Source organism: Cryptotermes secundus, unplaced genomic scaffold (genome assembly GCF_002891405.2).
Source record: "Cryptotermes secundus unplaced genomic scaffold, Csec_1.0 scaffold1244, whole genome shotgun sequence".
NCBI classification, from domain to species: domain Eukaryota; kingdom Metazoa; phylum Arthropoda; class Insecta; order Blattodea; family Kalotermitidae; genus Cryptotermes; species Cryptotermes secundus.
Window position 1 is genome coordinate 327,576 of NW_019733849.1, and position 20,036 is coordinate 347,611.

Consider the following 20,036-nt stretch of genomic DNA (forward strand, 5'->3'; position numbering starts at 1 on the left):
AAAAAAAAAAAAAAAAAGAAAAATCAAAATAATTAGTTTATTATTTATGATACATATTTAATTCTTTTTTACTGGAAACCTTTCTAGAGACATTTGTTTTTGCCGATGCTTCAAAATTTGGTGAAAATGCGACACAGCGTTATCATTACATAAATTTGTAATGTGCATAGCCACTGCCTTATTAGGATGATGCTTCTCAATGTACGATGCAACAGTTTCGCATGCTTTCAGCATTTCTCTTATTGTGCCAGAAGAGTGTTGCTTTGCTGTTACCTCCTCCTCCTCTTTCTCTGACAAATTCTCCTCCACAACTTCTTGCTGTGAAACACAATGCAACTCCAAATCGTGCAAATCGTTGATGTAGACCGATTGTATGCGCGTGCTACATCAGCCACGCTCACACTTCATTCTCGCTTTTCAGTGATTTTACATTTCATTTCTACAGTTATTTTTATTCTCTTATGGCTGTCTTTAGCGGCTTTTTCTTCGGAGACATTTTTGCAAGCGAAACGTCGCTCATTAAACAAGTCATTTTTTTTACAGTTTGTTTTGCTTGTTATCCGAATTACTCGTTATGAGAGGTACTCGTTAAGCGAGGTTCCACATAACGTATTATTATACTTACATTGAATTCTCGCTAGGTGTTATACTATTAATGACCTATGAAACAAGAAAAGTAAAAGTGAGATCTGAGTCAAAGATGTAAAGAGTTGTCCAGCTTCAGAATCTATGTGCCTTGCTGTTGGCAGTTGTGACCAATGCCAAAGTGTGGGTGCTCAACAGGCAAGTGTTTCAGCAAATAATGATGCGCACCCGTCTTCAAGACATTGAAGACAAGGTCAAGTTCCTGCGCAGCCATCCACTCCTCAAGGACCTCAGCACAGGAATCCTTGCTAAGATGTCCGATCTTCTACAAGTGGTGAGCACTGGTTAAATTTAATCAGTAACTAACCTCATAACTCCCTGCCTCAAGTGATGGGATGGGGCTCAGTAGTAAGGTGTCATATGTCAGATCTGTGGGAAACAAATTATTTTTTTTACAATTGTTGTGTTTCTGGACAATATCCATTGTCATGTTTTTATTTAAGAGATATGAAGTTTCAGAGTCTCCCACATTTGGTTTGTGCTGTGCCTGGTGTGTATTTACTCTCTTGTGTTGGTGCCCCAATATAGGGACTAGCTTTATTAATGGGGCCAAACTGAGTAGGTTTCACCTGAAAATGGAGACAAAATCCAGTCTCCAAAACTTGTGTGCTTTAAATAAAAACAGGACGATTGATAATGTGCAGAAATGAAATAGCTGTATTAATACACCATCATCACAAATATTGAAATGAATATTTCCTGACACTTATTCAACTGATACTCCATATTTATCCGTCAAAACTCATGAGACTGAGTGGATGGAATAGTGGTAATTCTCTGGGCTCATTTTCTGGAGCGTTCTGGTTCCAGCATCAGCTGGAACATGCTGGTTATCATGACAAGTTTTTGGTTTCCCTTATTCCCTCCTGGTAAGTGCTGAGATAGTACCTTGTTCAAGCCATGGCCACTTCCATCAGAATTCTTTCCATTTAATCATTCATCAGGTGTCTTACCATAGTCCACACACTGTCATGAAATAACCCAGAAACTCATAACTCAGAGATGCATGATAGAACCAAACAGGTAGTAATTTATTTAAACCTATGTCTTGAGCTAAGATCCAACAATTGGATAGTCCTACCAAGTTAACTGAGCCCTTCTATACTGTGTGTAATGCAACTATTTGGTCCAAACAGGAGTTCTTCCCACCCGGACAGCGTATCATACAACAAGGCGACAAGGGTGACAAGTTCTACATAATCAGTGGTGGAAATGTGAAGATAACCAAAAAGGAGCCAGGTGTGTCACTCTTCATGTGAACCACATTTCTTAAAAGTAAATTCATTCCTAAAAACAACAGGGTGGGAAGAGATACTTGATGAGGAAAATATATATTATCCAAATGTATTCTCTCTGATTTTTCATGCTTTATCAACCTCAATATTCATTTATTGTCAGAGGGGTCCAAAAAATGTACTCACTCTTTGATAGTCAGTATCTTTGGAAAATGACGTGTAGTTACAATTCTTGCGAGGAGAGAGAGAGAGAGAGAGTCATTGTATGTGTTCGAAGTGACCACCATCAGTGGCTAAACAGCGTTGATGCCGCCAAACTGCTGAGTGAACTACTGCTGTCAGTGTGTCCGATGTGATGGCTGCACACGACTCTTCGATGGTTTCTCGTGGCACGTTCAGTGTAGCTGTCTTTTGTTGATAAACTTCATCCTTCAAGGTTCCCCATAGGTAGAAGTTGAGAGGTGTTAAGTCTGGAGACAGTGGTGGATACTCAATAGCACCTCTTCGACCTATCCATCGTCCAGGTAGAGTGTCATCCAAGTACGCCCTGACATCTCTATGGTAGTGTGGTGGAGCACCAGCTTGTTGCAGTTAAAATATCTTCATCTCCAAACAGCTTTCGAACGGCAGGGAAAATCGATGTCTGAAGCATATCGAGATACACCTGACTAGTGTTGCAACACCCCAGCACTGGAAGATGGACTTGTTACTATCCATGGCCGTCCAAATCTTTGCTTATGCACATCATGAACAGTACCGTCGGCTTCAAATTTATCCCGAATACGGCCAACTGTTCGACGTATTGGTGGCTGAGTTCCAAACTCATTCTGTCATGTAGTTACTATAGGATTCTGACGATGGTGTATAACACACTGATATGTTGGGATTTTGGACTTTATCCATCATCCTGGTTTTTAAGATAACAAATAAAAACACGACGTTTCGGAAACTGGATCTGTTTCCGTCCTCAGATGAAGGAAAACACCTATTCAGTTGGGTCCCTTAGAAAGAGCTAGCCTCAATCACTGGACGTGATTGAGTGATTGAGTGATTGAGTGATTGAGGCTAGCTCTTTCTAAGGGACCCAACTGAATAGGTGTTTTCCTTCACCTGAGGACGGAAACAGATCCAGTTTCCGAAACGTCGTGTTTTTATTTGTTATCTTAAAAACCAGGACGATGGATAAAGTCCAAAATCCCAACATATCAGTGTCATTCTGTCATTGTCGTTGTACCTCTTTAATGTTTCTGTACTTCCAGTACCACTTCAGTGCAGCCTTGCTCAAAGAACAACCTTTCAGCCATTGTTGCTGCTGTCTTCTGCTCGCAGCACGCACACGGCATGACACTCACATGATTCGTGACCTTCGCCATCTGTTGAGAAATCATTACACTACACCACCGCGCAAGAATTCTAACTACATGTCATTTTGTTCCAAAGATTTTGACTATCAAAGAGTGAGTATATTTTTTTGGACTCCCCTGTATTTATTTAATATATTGTTTTTCAGATGTACATTGAAGTTCCTGGTGAATATTTTGAACACTTCTGTAACATACCCATTACAGAATAACACTTTATTTAGTTGTACATTTAAGGTATGGTGAAAACTTTCTCAGAAACCTTCACATCTGATAATCGTACATTTGTATCTTACTCTCAAGTTTCCATTACTCCCTAAAATTTCAAAATTAAACATGTTAACAGGAATCTTTTGAACTGGATAGCTTGATTAATGTCTCCTACAAGCTGGAAGGTCTTTGATTCAATTTCTAATGAGGTCATCTGATTTTTCATTTAATCTAATCCTTCCAGCTGCACTGTGGCCCTGGGGTCAACTCGTCCTCTAACAGAGTACCAGGTTTCTTCCTGGGCATAGAGGGCAGATGACACATAAGGCTGACAACTTCACCTTCATCTGTAAGCCGATTGTCTAGAAATGTGGGGGCCTCGATGTCTCTCAACATCTCACAACCCTATAGGCATCCACTGGCTTGTTACAGGGATAGCTTTACCCATACCTTACTCAGAAAGTTTCCCAGACTCTTTCTGAATTACCATACATACATAAATGAATTCGTGCACACGCGCGCGCACACACACACACACACATTTGCAACATGATGATCTCATAAGCCTAAGGAAGGCCAGTAGATCTATTTGTAATGTGTTGTGAAATTTGCCAATCATATACTATTTAAAGCTGTAGAATATAAATCATCTACAACATGAAGTTAGACTGAGTCTTGTTCAGTGGATTTATAAATATTTCAGGAGATGATAAGGAACGTGAAGTGGGAACACTTTCGCATGGCAAATACTTTGGTGAACTTGCGCTGCTGAAGGAGGACACACGGCAAGCTACTGTAACAGCGATGCCACCTGGTGCTGAATGTCTTGTCCTTGACCGAGGGTATGTAACTTACAGTAGGAGTTAAAACAAGCATTTAAAAGTTCATAGGAAGGCAGGATATATTACTGTAGTTACTGTAATTATTATTGATGTGAAACTCTGTGAACATTTTTCATTGACAATTCAGCTGCACTGAGCAGAGAGGTCACATTTCATGCAGAAAAACATCTTCAGTATTTGCTCCTGATAAGGAATTTATTTCCTTTGAGCTTTAACATTGGAATCCTTATTCCCAAAAGGAAATGTCTTCACTGTGGGTTTCAAACCATCTGTTCCTGAGCTACTCTAGTATTTGCCCATCTCCTCTTATGGACTGTGATGACTAAATCTGAGAATCTGTTGTAGCCAGATATGTATTTAGAATCCTATGAGTACCCTCTTATGTGCCTCCGGAGTTTAATCTCTAAGTCCCGCATAGATCCTGGAAATCATCAACTTACAAGCACAACACATGGATAATTCCTCAGATGAAGAAGTTAATATGTAGGTAAGTCAGTAAGCAAGTTACAAATGGATATCGAACTTAAACAAATAAGAGTACTGATTTGTAAAAGGCTTTTATTTCTCAACATAATCTCCCTGTACATTGAGGCACTTCTTATACACTGCTCGGTGGGGCGGAGTGAAACTTGAAATTGAGGAGGAAGAATTGATTGGCGTAATGACGTAGATGCTGGCTAGCAGGAGGCGCCTTATAAATTCGAAAGTTTGAGGCCATCTGATTGGTTAGCGCGCGTGATGGTGAATAGTGATGTGAAAAGCGAGCGTTGCAGAAATGCGTGATAATGTGGGATGTTCCCACAACAAATTACTCATTTCAGACCTCTAACTGTGCAATGGACCTAACCATGCCTCCTTCCAATCTTGTTGATTTTTATATTACTGAGTAGAGACCCTCGTATTTGTATCTACACAAATTACTTTCCCATGATGGTGTGCACGCGTATTAGAAAGTAAAATATTGTCACACATGACATAATTTACTATATTGTCATTTGTAAGTAACAGGTCGGAAATACTGCCATTCACTGAGTAAAATGTTTAAGGTACTTCAGACTACTGAGAAACAATTGTAAAGTATTGTCACTTGCTAGGCAACAAATTTTGAAGTATTGTTACTTGGTAAGCAGCAATTTTAATGTATTGTCACCTGCTAAGTAGCAGTTTTAAAGTATAGCCACTTGCTGAGTAACATTTTTATACAAGGTGGTTCAAATATGACCGGGCCTGATTTGTGTGTAAACAAGCCGCACTGCGCCGCAGCTGTGCGGCCTTGAGAGAGTGAAGCCACAGCCTCCACCCTACCTCCTGTTCGAGTTAGAACCTGTTCAGTCCTATCTGGGAGTTGCTAGAGTCATGAGGGAACAGAAGGTGCCGTGGAGCCTGGATCAACGCATTGTGATCAAATTCCTTGGAGAAAACGTCCTGTCCTCTGAAATTCACCACACACTCCAACAACAGTATGGGGAAGAGTGTCTCTCATGGACCCGTGTGTTTGAGTGGTGTAAGTGCTTCAGAGAGGGCAGAGAGCACGTGGAGAATAAACCGCATGATCGTCGGCCGCGAACATTCATCACTGAGCCAAATATTGATCATGCAGACATGCTTATTCGTGAGAATAGGCGCATCACTATCAAGGAACTTCGAGCAATGCTGTCCATCAGTGTTGGTAGTGTAGAAGACATCGTGAAATACCACCTGCACTATTGCAAAGTGAATGCGTGGTGGGTACCACGCACTTTGACGGACGTGAACAAAATGGTGCGCATGCAAGCTGCCAGTCATCTCCTACAGCAGTTTGAAGATGAAGGTGATGCATTTTTGAAGTCTATAGTGATCACCGATGAAACATGGGTTCACTACTTCATTCCCGAGTCCCAGCAGTCATCGCATGAGTGGTGGCATACCAGTTCTCCCAAACCCAAGAGAGCACGGAAGAGCCGTTTGGCAGGAAAAGTGATGGCAGCCTTCTTCTGGGGCTGGCAGGGGGTTATCCATGTAGACTTTCTGACAGCCAGAACAGTCAGTGCAGCTTATTACTCAGATCTCCTGGCAACAGACATGAAGAAAAAGGTCCAATCCAAGTGGAAGACAGGTGGAAAGCAGGTAGTATTCCTTCAAGACAATGCACGCCCCCATATGGCCAAAACAACAATTGAAACCCTCCGGAAATTGAAATGGAACCTTCTGACACATCCACCATACAGTCCCAATTTGGCCCCAAGTGATTTCTACCTGTTCGGAAGGCTCAAATCAGACTTGCAAGCCATGTGGTTTGTGGACAACGACGCCGTCATCCAGACTGTTCAGGGGTGGATACGCCGCCAACCACAAGCTTTTTTTGAAAAAGGGCATCAGGATGCTTCTGGAACATTGGAAAAAATGTGTTGACTCCAGAGGGGAGTACATTGAAGACTGACATGTGCAAGTAAGTGTTTGGCAATTATGGTTTAAAAAAAAAAGTCAGTCCCAGTCATATTTGAACCACCTTGTAGTATTGCCGTTTGTTAAGTAAGATCTTTCCTATATTGCCACTCAGTAAGCAAGAGTTTAACAATATTGTCACTCTCCAGATAACAGTTATGTTGTGCTATCACTCACTGTCTATTAATTTTAGTGTATTGTCATATGCTATATAGTAGTTTTACAGTATTATTACATGCTTAATAACAGTTTTACAGTGTTTTCACATGCTCAGTAACAGTTTTATAATGTCAGAAGTATCTAAGTTTTAGTGTACTGGCAGTTGCTGAGTAACAGTTTTACAATATTTTCACTCACTGAGTATCAGTTTTATATTGCAGTCTCTTCCTAAGTAACAGGTTTCAGTATTGGCACCTGTTATGTAAGAGTTTTACAGTATTGTTACTTGCTAGTTAACAAATTTGCAATATTATCACTTATTAATTAAAATTTCAAAGTACTATCACGTACCAATCACCAGTGTTTCAGTATTGATACCCACTAAGAAAGAGTTTTACAGTAGTGTTACTAAGCACAGTATTTTTCCACTTGTGACATAAGAATGTTGCTGTATTGGCACTTACTAAGGAAGAAACTTACAGTAATGTCACTCACTATGTAACCACTTTATTTACTAGAGCTGTAAAACTTTTGATGCCATGCTTCATTTTTCATTTTTTTTTTTTTAATTTTTATTATCATTCAACAATCCATACATACAGGTATTACAACCATTTGGATAGGGTTGCTGGTTTCTCACCATATAGCTTCAGGTTCATTCCTGTGTGGCTGTTTGTGAGATTTCTTATAGAAGAAGTGACATTGTAGCAGGTTTGTCTCTCCATTTCTCCTGGTGTCCCATGCTAATCACAATTACACTACTACTCCATGTTTCTTCATCACTCTTCCCTGGGGTCTACAACAGACCTGATCAGGCATCACAATATGAAAGCCCGAGGCTTTTCTCCGAGCTTCTTACTCTTTTGGTTGGAATTTGGCTGATACAGAGTTAAGAATTGAGGAAGATTTTTTATTTTTATAATTTCTAAAATATTTCATCTATGTTTTTGATGTTATTTTTAATGCAAAACATGATCATTGATTATGTATTTTTCTTCAGTCCATTCATCCAGTTACTGGGAGGCTTGAAAGAAATAAGGGACATTGCCGATGAGTACAGCAACAGGAAAAGAGAATCATATGACCTCACACAGCAGAATGCCAAATTAGGTAATTAAAAGAATGAATGTCTTGCTATCTTCAGCAGAAAATCTGCTCTAGACCTTAGGATAATGTTATGAATTATATGAAGTCTGGAACACAATTGTCCATTTCTTGATAAAGAGGTTAGAAATGATTTTAAGAGCAAAGAACAAACTTTTCCACTGTCTTTGCAGAATATGAATATATTGAGTTGCACGAGCTGAATGTAGTGGGAACACTTGGAGTGGGAGGATTTGGGCGAGTGGAGCTTGTGCAGTACCACAAGGACAAGAACCTCACATTTGCACTCAAATGCCTGAAGAAGAGTTATGTTGTAGAACAGCAACAGGAGGAGCATGCTTACAATGAGAAGACAGTCATGCTGGCCTGCTCAGATTGCCCATTCATATCCAAGTAGGAGAAGCTATTAACTTAGTAAAAGTCAAACTCATACTTTAATCCAGATAATATATATTTTCTAATGGAATTTTTGTATTTCATTGACTTTTGAATTTGCTCTTTCCAGCAAAAATCTGATGTTATACAGCTAATTACACTACAGATATCACACTGCATATAGCATAATTATCTTTATTTTTAGAAGTGATATTGCACTGCTAGTGGAAATTATCACAGTAACATTATTTATAAATAGTGTTAAAGTCTGTATCCTTTTACTATTTCATACTTGGTCTGCTATGTCCATTAATTAAACTTGTATAACTGGCTTGCCTATTGCTCCAGTATCATTTATGTCCTACTTCAGCTTGTTGTTGTCACAGATGTCACTGCAGCCTACTGGTCCAGCCAGATGACTGGGCAACAGTGGAAGTAATTCATGATGATGATGATGACATTAAGCCATGTAATCCTGGGACCTGACCATTCTTCAGCATCTAGGTTCATTGCTGGTTGTGGGTTTAGCACTTAGGATAGTGTGGGTTTATGGGATGATGTTTCCACACAGCTTACATACATACATACATACATAGCATTCCATAGATCCATGAGTTAGTCAGATGACCTACCGGATGTGGAATTTGTCAAAAATCATGCAATACATATATACATGCACAATTCAATTTCACATAAATAGTAAGGATTTCGCAAAAGTAGTAAAATATCCATCATAAATCCATACATTAACATATACTAGATTTTTTTTTTCCTGTGTTCCAAACAAGAGAAAACATTACATACACTTTATGTTGTTTGGAAGCATAAATTCCTCAACAGAGTAAAAGGAGTGTGTAATTAAGTATCTCTTTAGTGCTACTTTAAATTGTCCCTTGCACTGGTTACAGGGAACATTGGGTCTGGGTAACAATAAGATGCAATGAAGTTAGAGGGATGGAATTTTTATTAGTTGATTGTAGGTATCTGGCATGTGGGTTGCACAGTTCAGGACAATGTGTAAGCTACAGCATTAATTCTATAGGTGCTCTGTTCCAACATGGAGAATGAGTGTTATGCTGTCCATATGTGGATTTGTTCTCTGTTTTGACAGTATAGATGGATTGATGGGATGTCATCAGGTCAAATTATACGCAGTTGTATGGAAAAGTGAACATAGGGTGCAGTGAGGGTACTGATAAATTGTAGGAAGAGGAATGAGAATGACTTAGATCAGCAGGTTCTTTATAGTAAGAAATGTGTGTATGTTTGGTTGAGCGTATGCCACAGCCTTCTGTGTTTCGAGCTTCGTTCCTATGTGTACTTGTTTGTGACTCATCTCTACAACCTCCGGAAGCCAAGTGTGTATTTCTTGATGACCATTCCCCATGACTTCCTAGTATCAAGTAATTTTGCTGTAGGTGTCTTAGGGACTCTTTTGATGTGATCATGTATTCTTCCATATTACTGACTCATCCCATTTGAAATAATTTACATATAAATCTCATTTTCTTAATACATCCCTTCTCCTGTTTGGACGTTGCCTTTGGACTGTCCAGTTGCCTCCACTTTCTGATTGGGCGGTTTGTACAGTGGAAATAGTTCATCTAAAAGGTTCTTTTATTACTGAGATACATTACTTGCTTATCTTGATACTGTGACAGCATTACTATCACTCTGCTAAGAAATATGACATATAAATAGTCACTTTACATGCAACTAATTAAATTATGTTACACAATTTTTAAAAGAGTATTTTGATATACCTGAGACCATTATCAGTGTCACCATTTAATGCTCAAATTCACTGTCAACAAGTGCCATTTGGATTTATCTACTGTGTGCATTAACTATTTATAAAATAAAAATTAAGTTTTAGTAATGATTAGTTAGGAACTCATGTAGACTGAGATGTGTATGAATGAAATATTTAATATTGAAGAAGGATATAACTTCGTATAGTCTGTTGAAAGTCAACTGAACTTTTGGAGCAACACTACATTTGCATATTCATAGTGAAATAGTAAGCCAAGCAAACAACCAGAATGAAGCAGGCAGCAAGCATGTACTGCTCTGTATGATCAGTCCAATCATACAATGGCAGTCCTATTAGATTCTCTTTTAGTGGCTTAGTGAATTCAGTTGAAGGCAATGAGTGTATTTGATTGCAGATTGTATCGCACATATCGTGACAATAAGTACATTTACTTCCTAATGGAAGCCTGCCTGGGTGGAGATGTGTTCACAGTCTTGCAGAAGTACAGGTTCTTTGATGAGGATATAGCCCGCTTCATGACAGGGTGTGTCGTGGAGGCACTGCACTATCTTCATGACAGGGGCTACATTTATCGTGACCTTAAGCCAGAGAACCTACTATTGGACCATAAGGGTTATGTCAAAATGGTAAGTGCTGTAAGATATCACCATGCAAGTTCTTTCTCATTTCAACAATATAATTAAAAGAACGAGTTAACATGTTGAAATACTTTAACTGCACAAATTTATGATGCTACCAAGTGCTGTTTTTTCTGGATACAGAGTCTCAAAAACTCTTAAATGGAGAATCGTTTGATTTGAATTTATAATTACATTGCAAGTGGCATCATCACATCTATTTTTGTTTCTCAGTTGCGGGTTTGAAATCCCTGGAATATTTTTGGTAGAATTGGTGGTGGTGTTGTTGTTAGTGAGATTTTGTGTTTTCAGAATTATACTCCATGGGTATTAGCAACCCTCTGCTTCCTCCCTCATAAACAAACAGAAGGCATCTGCCTAGCTCCTTCTATTGCTGAGGTCTAGGATTCATGGAGCTTTTCTGCCATGTTCCATATGCTGTGGTTAGGCTCAGAGGCAGTTTATAACTAATCTTTATGTTCATACCGCTCCATTATTAAGCAAGGGCCACTGGATTCATTGCTCCTCTGTTGGTGTTGTGGCCTTGATGGCTTCCTGAACATATCCCAGCTCTGAAGTTTGCTAGGCAGCTGTGCTGATAATGTTGATGGTGAAAAGTATAAATTTATGGTACCATGACATCAGGGGTCACCAAAACCTGCCATTTGTTTCAGAAGTTTCTGCAGTGGAGAAGATATACAGACTGACTGATATGATGATACTGCAGACTTTCATTTCCTTATGAAATTAGGAAAGAAAGCTAAACATATAGATATTAAATAATATGGAAAACAAACTCTAGCAGAAGAACAAGGATTTCAGTCAGCAATATTTAATAATGATGGAGTATGTATAGAAGTAGATAAAAAAATAAAAACATGAAATGTGAGTTAAATTACAACTTCATGACACAGCCTTTACTGGGAATCACATTTGATTTTACTTGTTAAATTAATAATGTGATTTTCATATCTACTCACTTACTCACGGAGCTGAGCCCGTTTTGAGAAGCTGACAATTTTGCAGCTACTCAAGAACTTCCCACCATTTTATGGATCCTGAGGGTTCATTATCATGTTCACAAGAGCCATCGATTGCTCATATCCTGAGCCAGATCAATAATAGACTCCTTCCACTGATCAGGAAATTTTTCATTATGCCAACTAAAATTAATTAGCTTATGGATCTTAGGACGTAATATCTCTCCTCCTGCTTGAATAAGTTCTGCTGGAATTTGATCACTACCTGATGATTTAATGCTTTTCAACTTTACAATAACAATTTTGTCCTCACAAGGGCTAGGATCAGGTACTAACGGCTCAGCTGTATGTATTTCTATCTGCCTAACATCACTGACCCTATGTACATTCAATAACTGAGAGAAGTAGTTCCTACACCTGTTCAAAATGTTGTGGGAATCTGCAAGCAGATCACCATTCTCATCCTTCACTAAGTTACTGCTAGGCTGGTAACCCCTCTTAAAGCTATTTATTCCTGTATACAGGTCTCTAATGTTCTTGTTCTTACTGTTCATTGCAAGCTCATCAATTCTTTCTTGGTTCAGAGTCCCTTGGGACTTGTGACCATATTTTACTGTTTCAGATTTGAGACTTCCCTTTTCATCACAGCTAACAGTTCTGGTTATATAGCCACAGCACAGACCACATAGAAAACCTCTTCTATTCAGCGTAATTGCATAACCTAGCAACTAGCGAGTATCTTATAATAATGGACTCCCAATTGTCACGTTCTTAGGGGCAGGTATTTACCGGCCATCACATAGAGACTGCAGTTCTACTATTGTTGCCTGCATTCGTTGCCGCGAGAATGTTTGCATACATTCCTCTATTGTTAAAAAAACGGCACATATATCACTATATATATAAAATTTTCTGAAAGAATCACGATGAATAAAGCAGCGCTCGTTTTATGTGCTAAGGAGAGGCATTAGTTCTTCTATACTCCTTTGCTCTAAATAACTTTTACAACACCAAAAAGACAGCGTATTAATTGTAGGAAAGTGGACGGCAAAACATTGAAATTTTACCAACTTAATGTCTGTGAATGCAGGTGCCAGTACAACATAGTATTGTGTATGAGTTGAAAGTTATAGAGTGAGGTTACTGAATGTGAGATAAATATTTGACAACATGTAATAAACTTATATTAGAAATTTTATTTTTCCAGATTGATTTTGGGTTTGCAAAACGGGTTGGTAAGAGTGGAAAAACTTGGACATTTGCTGGAACACCAGAATATGTGGCACCTGAGATTATTTTGAACAAAGGACATGATCGAGCTGTGGACTACTGGGCACTAGGCGTGTTCATACATGAACTGATCACTGGAAGGTACTGTGACCATATCATCTGTAAACAAAATATTTGCAATTCAATTGCCACCCCTATGTAGTATACCTCTATGTGTACTGCTAGGATTTCTTCCTGGGGGGAAGCCAGGAAAGTTTGCTTGCAAATTTATATATAAGCCATTTAAAATATTTTATGTATCACCCTACACGTAGATTTGAGGATGTCTATACTGAAATATATATGACAACATATTCAAATATTATGTTGAATTTTGATATATTTCTTTCTTTTAACTTTTAATTTTTTTTAAAAATCTCATAAGGGAAAGTAAAATCGCCCCTTTCCCTACCAGTGCACATACTGTATATCCATATATTCCTTCAGAAATTACATTTCTTATACACATGGAAGGGCATTCAATAAGAAACTGAAGATCCTGTACCAGAACAAACAGGCTGAACTTGCTGGGGGTGTGTGTGTGTGTGTGTGTGTGTGTGTGTGTATGTATGTATGTATGTGTGCGCGGTGGGCGGAGCGAAACTTGTTCTTCCCCCCCATCTAAAGGGTTGCATGCATGACGAAAATGACGGGTTCTAGTTTGGATGATTGGATGTATTAGCACCCTGGTTACAATCTCTCTTAATCACATTTAAATACAGTGCTACATTGCTCTCATTGATTTGCTAGTTCCTGAGCAATTCAAATCACTCCAAATATTACACATAAATAAATCTTCAAACCACACTTTAAATCCACACAGGCCAACCTCATGTATTCTTCTGTACTCCTGGTCCCACTTCAATCCATTCACATGATTCCTCTGTGATTATTTCTCTCTCTATGATGAACTCAGGACTCTGCCACTCTCTCTGTTCCATTACTTATTTACTAATTCACTCAGAATTTACGGCTCACGGCTCTCATTATATATCCGCAGCATGGACCGCAAAGGAAACACAATTCTACTGTTGATGACGCAGACTGCACAGAAAACATGCCATATCATATCTAGTCATTCTATTGATGCGCTGACTTTCGCCTAGCAACTGGCTATAAACATTTGTCTTATTGTTGTAATGTACTCAATTAAAGTGTGGGGGTCTTGATGTGTAGTTTTGTCATTACTCCGATGACAACCCACTGCTTTGGAACAGTTTGTTGGTCCTGAAAAGGACCGTGGTTACTGAGATGCTTGATCGGAGAGGTAGCGCGGCGCGCGCCTGTAAGGAGAGAGGCTAATTACGGTGAGTGGCCTGGCCGCAGTGCAGCCGTGGCTGGAGGTTGCTTGGTTGCCGTGCGGCAGCGTGAGTTGGAGGTTGCTTGATCGCAGCGCGGCGGCTGCTGGTGAAAGGCTAGTTGTTGAGCGCGGTCGTAGGAGTTATGAGGCAGTGGCTACGCCAGTTGCCCAGTGGGTTGGACAGTAACACGACCACCGGCGAGTCCAGGCGTCGTGCCCCAGTGAGTCGGGTGTCAGAGAGCCAGAGGGCCGAGGCAGTCGTGCCTGGCGCAGCCTGCCGATACCTCCGAAGACCGAGCACTGGTGACGAAGCCTGCTGGCTGATGTTGCTTGGTGTGGGTTGTTCATAGACCGATGATCAACTGAATACTCGGCGTTGGAGCTGCCCCTTTTTATACACTGCTCGGTGGGCGGAGCGAAACTTGAAATTGAGGAGGAAGAATTGGTTGGCTAGCGCGCGTAATGGTGTAGATGCGGGCTAGCAGCGAGCGCAGTATAAATGCGAACGTTTGAAGCAATCTGACTGGTTAGCACGCGTGATGGTGAAAAGTGATGTGAAGAGCAAGCGCTGCAGAAATGCGCGATAATGTGGGATGTTCCCACAGAAGGTTGTTTACAAGTTGTTGCCTAGAAACGCTCTGGCCATCCATGTCACAGTACTTTCTGATGTCACAGTTGTTGTTTCATAGGTCAGTTAATTACCCTTACCCCTAACTAACAAAATAACTAACTAACTAACTCCATGGAGCTGAGCCCTTCTTGAGAAGCCACCAGTTGTGCAGCTATTCAAGAACTTTCCAGAAATTTATGGAACCTGAAGGTTCATTACCATGCCACAAGAGCCCTCTGCTACTCCCTATCATAAACCAGATCAAACCATTCCATATCACCCAATCCTTGCTCTCTTTAAGATCCATTTTAATATTATCCACCCAACTACATCTTGGTCTTCCTAGTGGTCTCTTTCATTCTGGCTTTCCCACCAATATTCTACTCGTATATGCATTCCTCTTCTACCCCATTTGTGTCACATACCCTGCCTATCTCATCTCCTTGACGTACTTGGCGATAAGTATAAATTATGAAGCAACTCCTCATTATGCAGTTTTCTCCAACCTCCCATGACTTTGCGTCTTCAGTTCAAACACTCTCCTCAGCATCATGTTTTCAAACATCCTCAGTCTGTGTTTCTCCCTTAATGTCAGAGATCAAGTTTCACACCCATTGAGAACCACAGACAAAACTATAGTTTTTTATGTTCTAATTTATATGAATTTATAGACAGCAGGTGAGAAGACAAAAGGTTCTGGACTGAATGGTAACAAGCATTATCCGAATTCAGTCCCTTCTTAATTTCTTCAAAAATATCTGAATTGTGCCACATTTTAGAACACCTTTTAGCACCCTTTATGTGCTATGTACCATTTAATTTCTGTCCCACTTGGTTTTCCTGGACCTTCCAAATGACACATTCTAAAGCAAAGTTGAAAAGGAGTGGCAATAAAGCATCTCCTTGTTTTAGACCATTCTGGATAGGAAATTTATCAGACAAGTCTTTACCTACATGGACTTTACTATACGTTTTGTTTAAGCACATTTTAATCAACCCAACTAGTTTCATGGGTATCCCAAACTCTATCAGAATAATGTACAATACTTCCATCCTAACTGAATCGTAGGCTTTCTTGAAGTCTATGAATAGCTGATGTACTGTCTCATCGTACTCCCATTTTTTATCCAATATTTGATGAATTCAAAAGATCTGATCTGTAGTTGATCTGTTATGTCAAAACCCACACTAATGATCCCTAATAATTTGATCTGTATATAGACTTAACCTTAAGAGAAGGATATTGGATATAATTTTATATGAAGTAGACATCAGTGATATCCCCTATATGTATCCCACTTTGAATTAAGATTAAAATGTACAAAACTTTGGTATCCATAAAGTTTGGACTGACATCTCAAGGGAAGAATTTTACAAGAATTTGGATATTGAAAGATGATGAAATATTCATTATGGAATTGAAGTCTTTTCAACTAGAATACAATTGTATCAATTAAAAAAGTTGTTGGCATGTGGTAATGTAGTTGATTTAGGCACTACACTACAAGCCAGAAGGTCGGGGTTCGATTGCAGATGACATCACTGTATTTTTCAGTTGACCTAATCCAGTGTTTCTCTACCTTTTTAGGCCCAAGGACCAGTAAAGTGTCTAAAGAAATTCTACGGACCATTAAGTTATGTAGGCCAATTTTTTTTAAAACCTATGTGGTATTACCAATTTTGTCTGTGGTTCTGTATGGGTGTCAAACTTTATCTCTGACATTAAGGGAATAACATAAACTGAGGGTGTTTGAGGACAGATTGTTGAAGGGAATACTTGGACTGAAGAAAGATGAAGTGACAAGAGGTTGGAGAAAACTGCATAATGAGGAGCTTCATAACTTGTACTTTTCTCCAAGTATAATTAGAATGATCAAGTCAAGGAGGATGATTTGGGCAGGGCATGTAGCAAGAATGGGGGATACAAAGAATGCATATAGGATATTGGTGGAAGGCCAGAAGGAAAGAGACCACTAGGAAGACCAAGATGTAGTTGGGTGGGCAATATTAAAATGGATCTTAAAGAGAGCAAGGATGGGGTGATATGGAATGATTTGATCTGGTTTAGGATAGGGAGTAGCGGAGGGCTCTTGTGAGCACGGTAATGAACCTTTGGGTTCCATAAAATGCTGAGATATTCTTGAGTAGCTGCAGAATTGGCAACTCCGCAAGAAGGGCTCCGCTGCATTAGTAAGTAATGTGGTATTACTAACATATTGGACTTACTGTGCCATTTATAACATAATAAATTTAAAAGCATGTTTTGAATACATGTGGAAACATAATTAATTAAATTAGAAGTATGCTGAAAATATGTTTCAGATTTCTTTTTCACAGTTTTGAGGTGGTCACAAACCCTTTCCAGAAAGTCAGAATCAACAGAAATATAATTTTCTACAAAAAAGAATTCCAATGTGTGGAAAGGGGCAAATTGTCTGTCTTTTACGTAACTACTCCATAACATCAGTTCTCTCTTATGCCTTTATTTTGTCATAGTCATCAAGAACAGTTAAAGAATTTCCCTGAAGGGAGAGATTTGGTTCATTTAATTTAGGAAAAATGTCTGAAAGATAGAATAGTGTTAATAACCATGCTTCGTCAACAAGGAGTGATGCAAAATCAGAATTACGTTCATTTACAAACAATAAAACTTCGTGCCTTAATTGAAATAATGAAGCAAAAGTTCTGTATATACACTGCCCATTTCATCGCAGAGTACGGAAAATATCCTGTTATTTAATGGTCGAGCCTTAATAAAATGAACTAGCTTCACAGCGTTGTCTAGCACAGTTTTAAATTCTGGTGGCATTTCTTTGGAGGCCAAAGCTTCCCTCTGAATTAAACAATGTACCCAATTCATATCTGGAGCTACTTCCTTGACAACCCCACTATGCCTGCCTGTAAGGGAGCTAGCTTTATCCGAACAGAAGCCCACACGTTTTTCCCAATGGATCTCTTTTTCTCTTGTGTAATTTTTAAGAGAGTGAAATATTTCTTCTCCAGTTGTTCGGGTTGACAAAGTTCTACAAAACAGAATATCGTCATGAATGTTGTTATCATGTGCATATCTTACGTAGCATATTAACTGCGCATCATTTGCAACATCAGTAGTCTGGTCTATTTGTAACGCATAATAAGGGATCTTCGTTAACTCTTTCGATTAACTGAGATTCTACGTCTCCTGCCATATTGTTAATTCTGCAACCGACAGTGTCATTTGAAATAGGAATCAAAGCAACGTCTATTAGTAACATTTTATCTAACATAGTTTTTACCACATTTTTTATAGCTGGAAGAAGTAAATTTTCCCCAATAGAATGAAGTTTCCCTGTTTCGGCTATGCACAAACTTAAGAGGTAGGATGCTTCCAGTGCCTTGTTATTAATTGAACTCATGACCAAAACTATATTTTGTCCATGATTTATTCTCCCTAAGCGTCGCTGAAAAAAATTCAATTAGCTTATTTTTCACAACACAATGTTTAGTTTCTAAATGTCGTTGGAGTTTCGCAGTGTTCATGCACTCGTTCGACAACACTTCATAACACAAATCGTATCAAGGTTTCTTTTCACTTTCATCACCACAACAAGCAAACCGGAATTCCAAGTATGAACTGTCATGTTTCCTACTGTATTTTTTCTTTGAACTGCTTGCTTCTTTGACTTTAATAGTATCATATTTACTTGCCATTAAAACACGTGTATCACAATTAGGGTTATCATCGCCTGTTTCGTTTGCTTTTCTTTTTAGAGTCCCTGTTCTGAGCCACTTTTCCATTATTAAAAATGTTTCCGAAAAATATATAAAAATTGCCGTTAACTCACGACACACTTTGTCCAACTATCACTTAGCACTTATGAAGATATACTGAGCGTTAGTTGAAGGAGGAAAACTTTACAACAAGCAATTGGTTGAAATGTGGATGACACGTGTTAACTTCAAATCTAACAAAGGAGTAAGGGAAAGTAAAACTATATTGTTTTTCACTGCACCCCTCTTTTATTATCCGTCTTTCTGCAGCTACCAATTATCGGCGTGGTCTCTCCTCTGAAATTAGTGACAATGCAGTCACACCCTCATACCCTGGAAATACCGGATTCTTGTCTGGTCTTTCAAATGTTCATGGAATTTAGAAAGCTTGTTTTTTTCAGTATTCATTAAAAAAATTTTACTTGTTTAATTAATTTTAATTTGTTTCATTTGGATAACTTTAAATTTAATTTACTTTAAGTCTAGCGGCCTCCATAGTCTAGAGGTAACGTTCCCACCTCATGACTCGTAGTACACGGGTACGTGGTACCCGGCGGAGGTCGTCGAATTTTTAAGGGCAGAAAAATTCAGGGAACAAGTCCTCCGGGAGGGACTTTCAGCCGTGGGTCCCATGTCATAGCTTTACGGCACATAAAAGAACCTCATAGGAGGTCACTGAGCCAAATTTACGGACGTTTCCCGCCCAACAACAGTCTCTAATACCTCTGGTAGATGGGGGAAGCATTATAGATACCTCTCAGCTAGTAGAGCCGGTCTCGCTGGCTGGGCGGGACTGATGGTAAGCACCAGTACCGGTAGGATATAGAGACTGGTAGAAATCATAGAGGGAAGCACAATGGACCAATACAGGTCCAAGTGCATGGGGAAACCCACCCTCTCCAATAACTAACTAACTAACTAACTACTTTAAGTCTGCTTGCGGACCACCTGTCCTATCATCGCGGACCAGAGGTTGAGAAACACAGACGTAATCCTTCCAGCCGCTCTATGGCCCTGGGGTCACCTCAGCCTCTAACAGAAATGAGTACCAGGAATCTTCCTGGGGGTAAAGGGCAGCCGATGCATAAGGTTGACAACCTCACCGCCATCTGTAAGCCAATAGTCTAGAAAATGTGGGAGCCTTGACGTTTCTCACATTCCTATGGGCCTCCACGGCATGTTACAGGGGTAACTTTACCTTTTTACCGTCAATCAAGAAGTTAACCATGAAGTGTCGAGGGTGAGATTTAAATGTGTATCATACCACGGTTTGAAGTAAGAGGAGTAAGAGACTTGATGATGTAAGATTTGAGGCTTTCACGGCGGTGACTAGGAAGAAAGCAGTCTTCTGGGATTTGGCACCGTGTATATGTGGTGTTAA

The 20,036-nt window shown here is 39.4% G+C and overlaps 1 protein-coding gene across 1 annotated transcript in view; it reads left to right on the top strand.

Moving 5' to 3' along the window:
• LOC111868313 (ATP-binding cassette sub-family C member 9) overlaps positions 1-20,036 on the top strand; it is a 206,824-nt gene that overhangs the window by 179,227 nt on the left and 7,561 nt on the right. The window contains exons 34-40 of the mRNA XM_023858858.1: positions 750-919; positions 1,782-1,884; positions 4,155-4,293; positions 7,877-7,986; positions 8,154-8,373; positions 10,524-10,755; positions 12,934-13,097. Of these exons, the coding sequence (XP_023714626.1) occupies positions 750-919; positions 1,782-1,884; positions 4,155-4,293; positions 7,877-7,986; positions 8,154-8,373; positions 10,524-10,755; positions 12,934-13,097 (1,138 nt within the window). The remainder of the gene's footprint in view (positions 1-749; positions 920-1,781; positions 1,885-4,154; positions 4,294-7,876; positions 7,987-8,153; positions 8,374-10,523; positions 10,756-12,933; positions 13,098-20,036) is intronic.